Source organism: Zootoca vivipara, chromosome 3 (genome assembly GCF_963506605.1).
Source record: "Zootoca vivipara chromosome 3, rZooViv1.1, whole genome shotgun sequence".
Classification (NCBI taxonomy): domain Eukaryota; kingdom Metazoa; phylum Chordata; class Lepidosauria; order Squamata; family Lacertidae; genus Zootoca; species Zootoca vivipara.
This window is the reverse complement of record NC_083278.1, coordinates 4,037,293-4,048,863: the sequence shown is the minus strand read 5'-3', so window position 1 is coordinate 4,048,863 and position 11,571 is coordinate 4,037,293. Positions and strand designations below refer to the sequence as shown.

General features: G+C 44.9%; 3 protein-coding genes across 4 annotated transcripts in view; 2 read left to right on the top strand and 1 right to left on the bottom strand.

The window, feature by feature from the left end:
- Nucleotides 1–1,149: 1,149 nt before the first annotated feature.
- Nucleotides 1,150–2,831, top strand: LOC132591854 (taste receptor type 2 member 40-like). Its single transcript, XM_060272259.1, has 3 exons — nucleotides 1,150–1,544; nucleotides 1,951–2,013; nucleotides 2,783–2,831. Exons 1-3 carry the CDS (start codon nucleotides 1,150–1,152, stop codon nucleotides 2,829–2,831), a joined length of 507 nt encoding a protein of 168 aa, XP_060128242.1.
- Nucleotides 1,713–10,748, bottom strand: ANKRD66 (ankyrin repeat domain 66). The gene is given in 5 exon segments (XM_035110329.2): nucleotides 1,713–7,745; nucleotides 7,747–7,842; nucleotides 8,774–9,002; nucleotides 10,313–10,467; nucleotides 10,594–10,748. Coding segments are annotated over 4 exon segments (585 nt in total). The 5' UTR covers nucleotides 10,452–10,467; nucleotides 10,594–10,748; the 3' UTR covers nucleotides 1,713–7,624.
- Nucleotides 9,731–11,571, top strand: part of LOC118082597 (dual specificity calcium/calmodulin-dependent 3',5'-cyclic nucleotide phosphodiesterase 1A-like) — a 43,087-nt gene continuing 41,246 nt past the window's right edge. For both annotated transcript variants that reach the window (XM_035110323.2, XM_035110324.2), the window contains exon 1: nucleotides 9,731–10,190. In XM_035110323.2, the coding sequence (XP_034966214.1) occupies nucleotides 9,751–10,190 (440 nt within the window). In that variant the 5' untranslated portion in view covers nucleotides 9,731–9,750. The remainder of the gene's footprint in view (nucleotides 10,191–11,571) is intronic.

Sequence of the window (11,571 nt, the reverse complement as noted above, 5' to 3'; positions counted from 1 at the left end):
GGTTTTGACCCTCGGCCAATCGCAGGCTCCAGAACTACTGTCAGCGGCTATTGTCGGCGGCGGCTACATGACGAGGTCTGGCGGGCCGGATTAGGCCCCCGGGCCTTGTGTTTGACACCCATGATTTAAGCCATTCAAATTCCAAGTTAGTAATTTGAGATTTGCCATTGTCTGGTTTACTTAAAAACGTTTTACTTTCTCGCCCTGTTCCTTCTGTTTTTTCCAATTTGTCTCTTTGCATCTCACAGAGGGTTCTGAAGTCTCTTCTCACATTTTGAAACTCTGGGTCCTTGCCGTGTTTGTCTAGGTTCTCCTGTACCTGACTCTCTGTCACTAATCTAAATCTCTTCTTCCTATAAGTAAAGGAAACTCCTTCCGGAAATTCCCATTTGGGGTTTATCTCTACTCCTCTAAGGATATCAGGTTTTGATACTTCCTTCTTTTAACTCTCAATTTAAATGGAATTTATTTGAAAATGTCAACTTCCTGTCCTTCAACCACCAGACCCTCCTCAAAGCTTTTTTTGCATTACTGCATCTTTAATTTTCCTTGTTATAAAAGTCAGGAGTACATCTGGTGGCTGTCTTCTCTCTCTCAAAGCTCGGGTTCAAACTTGATAGACATTCTCAATAAAGTCTTCCATTCCCTCCTTTGCCCCCATCCATTCTGCCAATATCCCACTCACATAGCTTGCAAGGACTTGCTCCTTCTCTATCTCCGGTAACCCCCTTATTCGAACCGTATTTACATTTAATCGTAATTGCAAGTCTTGCAGGAATAATCCCTGTCTCCGATAAAAATAGAATGCCTCTCTACCTAACCTTGAAAACAAATGCTCTGGGGATTGTGAGTAAATGTCATGTAAATCATTGCTTTTTTGCCACAAGCTCTTGGCAAAAGAGTTGGTTGTTCTGCACACCATGAAAAGAAGAATGCAAATCAGAGTCCAATAGGTGCCCTGTGACAGCATCACTTCTCAATTTCATGGATGATAATAAAGCATGTGCAATCCAAACGTTAAAGGCTACAGCCTTTTCAGACCGTGTATCTGGAAGAATGGAAGACCAAGGGTGCAACTATCAAAGAGCAGAGCGTTTTTCACTCCCAGTTATATACCTAGTTTGCACATCAATTGAGGCTGTTGTTGGGATGTCCTTGAATGCTTTCATTGCTGTAGTGAATTGCATTGATGGGATGAGAAATGGACACCTGAAATCCATTGATAAAATCTTGACTGCTTTTGGTGTCTCCAGATGTTTCTACATGTTCTTGCTAGTTGTCAAGATTTTCTGGATAGCATTCTTTCCTTGGATATTTGAAGACACAAGCTTATACCAAACATACAAAGCTACAATGTGGTTTCTAAATTGTACCAACCTCTGCTTCACTGCCTGCCTGTGTACATTTTACTGTGCAAAGATTGCTAACTTCCAGCACTACATTTTCTTCCTCCTGAAGACAAGAATCTCCAGATTGGTGCCCTGGATGCTTCTGGCTTCTTTGCTTGGATCATTGGCAACTACGTCACCTTTCTTCAAAGAAATGTACATCTTTACATGCCAAAACTACAGTAGTTTTGATATATTAGGAAATGTCACGCTTGAAGGCTTTACAGTAGAAACAGATTTTGTTCATTTGTTTCTGTGGTGTGGTCTGGGATTCTCAGTGGCTTTCTTCATCTCCGCCACATCAACTTTTCTCTTACTCTTTTCTCTTACTCTTTTCTCTGTGGAGACACACCCAGCAGATGCAGAACAGTTTAGCCAGTTTCAGCAGCCCAAGCATGGCTGCCCATTTTCAGGCTGTGAAAATAATCATTTCTCTCTTAGTCATAAATGTCATAAATTTTGTGTCTTTGATGGTCCTTCTGTCTAATATATTTCCAGACGACAGACTTGCAAGCCGGTTTTGCGCCACCATTCTAAATGCATGCCCTTCCGTGCAATGTAGCCTCTTGATTTGGGGAAATCCTAAACTGAAAAAGGAATTCAGTAGAGTTGTGCATTATATCAGGTGCATGTTCTTATTTGGAAAAGGTGCAATGAGAGATGCATTCTGTGTTCCATCAAAAATGATTGGAAGCGTGAGCTGCATCCCAAACACACGGTCATATTCATGTAGTCCAGAAGTGAGACAAGTGACATAAGAGGAATTGCATTAAATTAAAATCCTGTGAACGGAGATGATAAAGCAGTTTTGTTGTTTGATTGAGCCTGTATTGTAGCCTGATTTGCCTGCTATGTGCTTTAAAAAATCTTGAAAATAAAATTGTGTCCCTATAGAATAAAATGATAGTGGAGTCTTTCTGTGAAGTAGTGAGCCAACTGAATCTTTCTATGTAGAATAAAAAAAATTCCTTCAGTAGCACCTTAAAGACCAACTAAGTTTTTATTTTGGTATGAGCTTTCGTAAGAAGTGTGCATGCACACGAAAGCTCATACCAAAATAAAAACTTAGTTGGTCTTTAAGGTGCTACTGAAGGAATTTTTTTATTTTACTTCGACCCAGACCAACACGGCTACCTACCTGTAACCATTTCTATGTAGAGACAGATTGTTGAACTATGCATAACCTTTCCACTGCAGTAAAGAATGAGTGAAAATATGCATTACAAGTAGGCTATTAAAGAAAACACCAATCATTATGATGGGCTGGATGAAAGGGCAAGAAAATTAAGAATATTTGTGTCTGTCTGAGGGAGCCTGCGAGGAGCAAAGAGTCAATCTTGTCTGAAAATCATACCTTGGACACTCTTACATATAAGTTATTCTTTCGTCCACAGATGTGCAGAGGATAATGGACTTTTCGTCAGTGGCACTCTGCTTATGTGAAATGACACACATTCCCGAATAAGTGCTGTACAAGTGATGAAAGCAGAAAGCTCTATGTCAGGCATCCCCAAACTTCGGCCCTCCAGATGTTTTGGACTACAATTCCCATAATCCCTGACCACTGGTCCTCTTAGCTAGGGATCATGGGAGTTATAGGCCAAAACATCTGGAGGGCCGCAGTTTGGGGATGCCTGCTCTATGTATTCAAAGTGTTATGAGCTACCACTGACGAGAATATGGGGTTGCACAGAGATTTTCAAACTTTTTTGGGTCCACAGCTCCCTTGACCAACTACATTTTTTCTGCAGCACCCCTGTGGGGCTCAGGACGGAGCCCAGTTATGTCACCCCTTGCCTGCAGACCTGGCAGCTTCTCACACTTTTTCGAACACCCTGTTCCAGCAGCCCCCTCCCCCCTCTCCTTGGGAGTCCTCTGGTCTCTGAGGTGCCCCCCTGCCCCAAAGAGAGGCACCATTCCCCTGTGGAGCTTATAGCAAGGGTTGCTGCAATAAACAGCTGTGCAAGCCTTTGAGAATCAGAGATGTGAGAGGGCATCAGAGGAGGGAGGGATGGAAAGAGGGACAGAGGGCAGGGTTGCCCACAGACACGAGTACGCAGATGATACCCGGCTCTACCTCTCCTTCAAATCAGAACCAGTGAGGGCAGTGAAGGTTATTTGTGAGTGTCTGGATGGAAAATGGCTAATGGATTGAGGTTGAATTCTGACAAGACAGAAGTACTGTTTTGGGGGGACAGGAGGCAGGTGGGTGTGGAGGACTCCCTGAAGGACCAGGTGCGCAGCCTGGGAGTAATTTTGGACTCACAGCTGTCCATGGAGACACATGTGTCCAGGGCAGCTGTCTACCAGCTCCATCTGGTACGCAGGCTGAGACCCTACCTGCCCGTGGACTCTCTCGCCAGAGTGGTGCATGCTCTAGTTATCTCCCACTTGGACTAGTGCAATGCGCTCTATGTGGGGCTACCTTTGAAGGTGACTTGTAAACTACAACTAATCCAGAATGCAGCAGCTAGATTGGTGACTGGGAGTGGCCGCCGGGGCCATATAACACCGTCCTGAAAGACCCACATTGGCTCTCAGTACATTTCCAAGCACAATTCAAAGTGTTGGTGCTGACCTTGAAAGCCCTAAATGGCCTCAGCCCAGTATACCTGAAGGAGTGTCTCCACCCCCATTGTTCAGCCTGGACACTGAGGTCCAGCTCTGAGGGCCTTCTGGTGGTTCCTTCACTGCAAGAAGTGAGGTTACAGGGAACCAGGCAGAGGGCCTTCTTGGTAGTGGCACCCGCCCCATCAGATGTCAAGGAAATAGGCAACTATCTGACTTTTAGAAGACATCTGAAGGCAGCCCTGTTTGGGGAAGTTTTTTAATGTTTGATGTTTTAGTATGTTTTGATATATGTTGTGAGCTGCCCAAAGTGGCTGGGGAAATATTATATATTATATTGTTATTAAAGACACCCCAGGGTGCCATGGCATACTGGTTGAAAACCACTGTCTTAGCATGATGTAGGATTCCAACCCTTTAATTTAAGCTTCAATCCACTGTTACTTATTATATCTATTTATATTTCTGAATATGTATAAACTGCCCACTCATGAAAATAACATCACTAAAATATTGTAACACTATAAGATTATAAAATGCAGAGAAATGACCAACATTGAATCAAATTAATTATCCAAAAATGCTTGGTGGAAAAAGAACATTTTCAGCAGGTGACAAAACATTAGAATGGCAGCTTCCTGTTTAGTTTCCAGAGGAAGTCTTCCTCTTGAAGGTGCCACCACCTGACCTGCCTCTTGGTGTAGAAAGTAAGGGCTCACCCACACTTCCGTTTGCCCTGCCACTTCCCCCCAGGAAAACCCATGGTATAGCACTGAATTGGAACAAACGGCCATGGGGTTGGTTCCGAATGAGTGCTGAAGAGTGGGTTTTCACGGGAAAGAAGCCGAGCCAAGGCCACAGGGCTTGGACGAGTGGGAAACCGCTCAGACACTTGCTGCTTTCTAGGCACAGGGCAAGCAAAAGATGAGCCCTAACAGAAGAGGAGATCATTGTGGATGTCACGGTCTGGTTGGCGGGAGGTAGCAGTCCCGACTCAGGATGTGAGGACCAGAGGCAAGATGGCAGAGTGGAAGCAGGAACGGGAATCCAGGTGGTGCAGGGCTGAGGGTCCAGCAGCAGGCAGTCACAGGGTCAAGGAACCGAAGGTCAGGAAGCAGGGTGTAACGAAGGCGAAGGTCTGAAGGTCGAAGAGCAAGGAGTCACGAAGGTGAAGGTCCAAGGGTCGAGGAGCAAGGCGAAGGATCAAGGAACAGGAGGCCAGATGCAACAAGGCAGGGATTGCGTTGCTGTGGCAAAGAGCTGAAGGGAAATGCTGAGCTTTTATCCCTCCCAGCTCTTGCCACTAGGTGCAGTGAGTTATCAAGTGGCCTCACCTGAGTGGCCACTCCTTGCTTCTCTAGCACAAGCTGAGGCCTCACCTGAGTGGCCACTCCTTGCTTCTCTAGCACAAGCTGAGGCAGGTCCCAGTCCTGCAAAGCACTACAGGCCCCAGAGCCTGACTCTGCCCATACTCCTGACAGTGGAACAGTCGGGAGACCTTCTCTCAAGGATCCCAGGGATCTGATACTCCATTCTGGATGGTGCATAAAGGGACATGGTAGTCCTTCAGGTTAAGACTTTTAAAAGCAACCCTTTAGTGAGGCAGTTTCATTCCTTTGCTTGTCTGTTATTTTTCTTTCCTCCCCTTCTATATTGCCAATGGAAGGGACGCCCCCCCCCCCCAGTGGAGTAGAAATGAAATTGAAGAAGACTAGGAGGAAGGAATCCTTTGTTTAGAAAGACTTCCCCCTTTGTCTCATTGCAGCTCTAAGGGAAAGGGTCTACTTCTTGAAACTCCTAAGATGTCTGGTCACATCCACAACATACATTTTAATCACATTTAAAGCAAAAGGCTTCCCCTAAATTATCAAGGAAACCACTCACCCAGCTACAATTTCCAGTAACCTTAGCAAACTGTGGTTCCAAGGATTGTTTAGGGGAAGCCAAGTGTGTCCAGAATATATCAAAATATATATCAAAATGTATCAGAATATATCAAAATGATGTATCAAAATGTCCACAAACTTTTGAATATATTTGCTACCAAACTAATTCAGATGGTGAGCCCAATCGCAGTTTAATAGTAGCAGGCTATTAAGAAGATTGACTTATACATATTTTTTCCCAAAACAACAACAAAAAGATAAGTTTTTGTTTATTATAGCAGCTGGAACTCCAACCTTCAGGTTTCCTAAAGAGTTAATGAAACTCACCGTGTTTCTCCTATGGTTTTTAAATTACTGTTATCCATGCTACTTAGCTTTTCTAAATAAGCATGCAAAACTGAGCATATGACACCATGCCTGTGAAAAGAATACTCTCCATATTTACATTTCTCAGAAACCTGGAGCTTCATTATGATGGACATAACTCAGTGGGCTTGTTTTCTTTGGACAAGTCTGAAAGTTCAGTGGCTGTTCATCCTACTTCCATATTCTAAGGGTGTGGCATGAAGATTTTCCTCCTGAGTGGAAACGCTGACTGTTTTAAAGGATAACAGTTGTCAGGAGCTGGACTGAGGAGCCCCTCCCCGTTTTTCTGAACCTTCCCAAAGGCAGGAGGACATTTTGAACAGTGGTTTGCAGAGGGACATAGTCCAGAGGGGAAAGCTGGGAAATACTGAGGGAGGAACAGCTAGAACAGCTAGAAGAGGAAATGCCAAGAGAGAGAGAGAGTTGGCAGATTCAGTGTCCTTGGACTGCATTCCTGACCCCCTTCGCCTAAGACTACATGGACTTTGAGAGTGATAGAACAGAGAACTCAGCAGCAACAAGCTCAGATTACCCAATGTAGGAATGATGTAGATTAATGGGGACGGAGCGGGTGAAACTTTACTGGGAGCAATGCCATTTTTTAGAGAGATATGCATTCCTTTGTATCTTCCTGTGACTATTAAAGAACTCATCTGGTAAGAAAGCTTCTTTTGTTTTATCTGCTTATTTACTGCCACAGGGGGAGGGATCCAATCCCCCAAAGTCTGACAACAGTCCACTGGTGCAGCAATCTTGGGCATTGGCACAACCATTAATTGTGTTGCTGGTACTTGGAAGTCAAACTATCATTGGAGTTTGACAAATGCTTTACTTTTGATGTTGCATCAGATAGGGCACAGATACTTGGATTTAGAAAATAAAAATTGGGCTGTTACAGCAATCTACATGTTTCTTGCAAAGCTATAGAAATTGCAAAAAGGTGAGCTGATTCTGGACCTGCTTTACAAGCTCTAAGTCAATAATCCAGTACTATACTCTGGTTTTTCATTGTTCTGACCTCCAATTTGCTGTTTGCTTGAGCATCTCCACAGTGGGAAGGTTTGCAAACTTCAGCCCCTTCCTTTTCATTCATCTCCTGGATTCTTTATCTCTGATCACCAGCATCTCTCTCTTTAGTGTGATTTATACAGCGATGTGTTATCTCCTGTAAGAATTCTAAGGTCCCAAATATAAAATAAATGTTCATAAATGACATGGCAAACACAGACATAAGTATATAAACCTTGTGTCTGAAACAGTTCCACCTCACCACCCCAGGCATCAATCTCTTGGCATCCAGCACCAGCTGCTCCGGTTTCACCTCTCATTTTTACTAGATATGCCCAGTAAAAGGTTTGCATCGAACCAAAAGATGCTGTAAGCGCTGCTCAAAAGGAAGGTGTCTATGCTGCTTAGCTAAGGCAGCTGGGCTGCATCTATAGAGTTCTGCTTATTACTTACTCCAGGAGTTGGATCATCGCCTTTCCCCACATGCTTTTTTGTGGGTTCCTTTTGTGTGTAGGCTTTGTTTTTCAAAGGCCTCCTTTTTACGCTCCCAATCTTCGTCCTCCAGGTCCAGCTGAGTCCCTTTTAATTTTGCTCTCTGACAGAACTCCCTAAACTCTACCTCTGCCCTAGATGAAGGAGAAAGGACAGACATCTTCACCAAAATCAGCAAAACCTCTCAAGCCATCAGGATTTGATACGGCATATTTATTCAATAAAATATAATGTTCTTAGTGTGCTGGTTGGTTCTTTTCAATCAGTAACCCAAACTACTTATTTCCATGTTACATTTTGTTTGTCCAGGACAACAATGGGTTGGGGATCTACTTTTTGCTCTGGTGTGGACAAGCCCCTGGTTGGGGTGGGGGTGGATTTATATTCTACATGCTGAAAATCCTCGGTTCAAATCTAGGATGCTAGGAAGGGGAGGCAGGCCCTTGCAGAGCTGATGTGAGGCCGGGGTGCGAGTCTTGTTCTTCACAGCCCCCCCCCCTCGGGAGGGGGCGCTGAAAGCAGCCCTGAACAGGTTAGCCCTCCGAGGCCTAGGGGAAGTGTACCTGGCTGCCTCCCCCCCCCCCCAGGCAAGAGAGGCATAGTGGAGCACAATAGGATTGCTGTGTGGATCAACAGCTGGCTTAACTATGGGCTAACCAGCCCTCATGGCTGGCTCCCCCCCCCCAGGACTCCTTGCCACTCGCCTTTAGCCAACTGCCTTGCACAGCCAGGGCAGCATCACTTAACTCTCTTGGGGGTCCTGAGGTGCCTGCACAGGTTGTGGTTCTGGAGCTTTGGAATCTCTCTCCCAGTGGGTATTTGGCTGCCTCTTTATTGCCATTCAAACATTGTTGTTTTTAGAGCCTTTCAATGTGTTAGTCGCCTGTTCTTAATCTGATTTTTATACTAATCCCTGCTTTAAATTGCATTCTTTTAACTTGCTTTTTTAATAACAGCTTTTTTTGTGTGAATGAGGCGAGTTTCTCTGCTCTATCAGCTGAGGAGTGGGATATAAATCTAGCTAATAATAACTGATTTATCTGTTAACAGTTTGTCAATACTTACACCTTTAAGAACGTGACACAATCTTTGTGTCCATAGATCTCTGCGATCCTTTTTGGTGTGTCCCCATAGAGATCTGCAGCATCAATAGGAGCATGCAGAGAATGAAGAGTTCTTAACACTCCTAGCTTCCCCGATTCAGCACCAAAATGCGCTGCGGTCCACCCTGCTTCAGTTCTCAAGCACAGGCGAGCACCATGCTCCACAAGCAGTTTTATTATCTTTGAGTGCCCTGATGGAAATACAAGTACAGTATGGGAGCAAAATGGGTGAAATTGATCACAGTGGAATTTCTTCATTATAGACAAGTTCCAGAAGAGTTGCAGCCATCTGCTACCTGAGGCAAATCACAAAATGGTGTCCCCCTCCCTGCCAGGGAAGAACGGTCAGTGAAGATCTACAACAGGAACAAGGGGGAGGGGATATCAGGATCTGCTGCCCCTATGGATCCTGCCACCCTTGCCTCGTAAGTGGGCCAGCCTTGGTTGCTGCAAATACACCAAAGTCTGTGGCACCTTAAGGTGTGTGTGGAGTGTTAAATGGTGGCTCCCCATGTTGGCTCTCATCCACCATCCCTGGCCATCAACCAGGCTGGCTGAGGCTGATGGGAATTGGAGTCGAAGAACTGGAGAGCCACAGGTTCCCCACACCAGCCTTTAAAACGAACTGATTTATTGTAGCCTAAGCTTTCATGGCTCAAAACCATTTCCTCAAATGAACAAAGTGTTATGCTGTGCTGATGTGTAGACATGCATATGAAAAGACAAGAATTGCAAGCAGTGGTGTCAAATGGCCAAGATAGGCCATCCGTCGCACCCAAGTGGAAGTCTATGTTATTTCCTACTCCTAGTGGAAAAGGAAACCAACAACTCGCATAACATCTCAATGAGCTGTCATTCAGACATTTCATGCTGCAGCCTCCCTTTGGAATTTCTTTCTTTGAAGAATGTTGCTTTTCAGCAGGGGCGGAGCAAGCGGGGATGGGGGTGGTTTGCCCCAGGCACCGCCCTGGAGGGGATGTCACTCGGGGCCACGCCCCCGCCCCTCGCCCCTGCACGACAGCCTCAGGGGGGGAAAACTGCAGGCGCGCGGGGGAACGCGATCCCCCTCTACCTAGGACGCATGTGCAGTGGGATGCTGTGGATGCGTACAACGTAGAGGGGATCGCACCCCCGACTTCTAAATGGAGCCTAAACCGAGTGTCCAGGCTCAGGCGCCGATCGCAGGGTGGGGGCGCAGCCCCGAGTGCCACTCCTCCTCCAGCACCACGCCAGTGGGCTATCTACCTGGAGCCTGGACGCTCCGTTTTGAATTCGCAGCAACGAATGCGTCGTTACGTAGCAACGCCCCCCCCCCGGGGGCATGGCAATTTGGCGCCCCGGGTGTCGCAGCACCTCGCTACGCCCGCTTTTCAGTTCAGGTCAGTAGCAGAGAATCTTAGGAGACTGAAATGTTCTATTTGTTTCTGACTTCACTTCTGTTGTTTTTTCTGTCAGATTAGTACCCTCTTTGTGAAAGCAGTAGAAGAGATTTATTGCTTACCTTTTGCTGCAGCCCAGTGCAGTGGCGTTCTGTCACTCCAATAAATATCTTTGCAATTTGGGTCACACAGCCCTGTCTTGAGAATCTCATCCACCAAGTCACAATTACCCAAAGCTACAGCTTCATGCAGTTCTGTCATGCTGTTACATTAAGCTCTGTGCAAGACAGAAGAAAAACAAAAAACTGAAAACCCAAATCCTGCATGATTTTGTACTTTTTTTATCCAAATGAGACACAGTTATTGGGGGTAAAAGGAAGGTAGTAAGAAAGAAAATATTTACAGGCAGTCTTTTCTGAAAATGAATCACATGCCTACCCGTCTGTGCTCCAAGCCTATGTCCCCTTGTTTGGGTTTAAGTCCCACTGACATTAGGAGATAAAGACAACATGAGATTTTGCCTCTGCAATAAAGAAAGCAAAGTCTGTCTGCTGATGACAAAATCTTCCAGTCTGTTGTTACTTACTCTCTATGGGAACTGGCTCCTCCCATGTTAAAGCTGCAGAGCTTTAAAGGAGAAATGTTTTCAGCAGATGCATGTGACACAGGCTTAGGCATTGGATTTTAGATGGCCTATGGAAATAAGGTAAAGGGTCAATATTGCACAATAAGAGAATTGGGTTGTAAGGTTTCATGAAGCTGCAGATTTATTAAATATTTTAAGGAAGGTATCTTTTCCAAGCTGCTCTTCCCTATCTGAAAAAAGGATGGCCTGAACTCTTTCAAGAGCTGCTTCCAGATGGGTAGCACCCGGCACTTTCCAATTGTTGCTCTTCTGTTGCAAGCGGCATGCAGAATTGCAAGAAACTCTCCATACTAGTGAGCATATTGTGCTTCTAAAAATGTGTGCAATCTGCTACGTTCAGTACTAGGCACCAGCAGGCTTGGCATGGTTGCTGTATTTTTCAAAGGGAAGGTCCCAATTGACCTGAGCTGCCCTTTGACTCTAAGCCCACATTTGCTGCAGTGGCTCTTGTCTTATCAGCCCATTGCGGTTTTTAATCAATCTTTTAATTGACACTAAAATGCTTTGTTTAGTTATAATTTTAAGAATGTTTTAAAATATGGAAATGCCATTTAAATGAAAGTATAGAGCTGTAACACTATAATGCTAATTTTGAAAAGAAGGGGGGACTTTCTGGTCACCCCCACTTTGCAAAGGTTATAAATGACAATGAGAGAAATTGCTTTTTAACAATCATTTTTATAATAGCATAATATCATCATACTTTAATGCTGTAACACTTTCATTTAGTGGCAT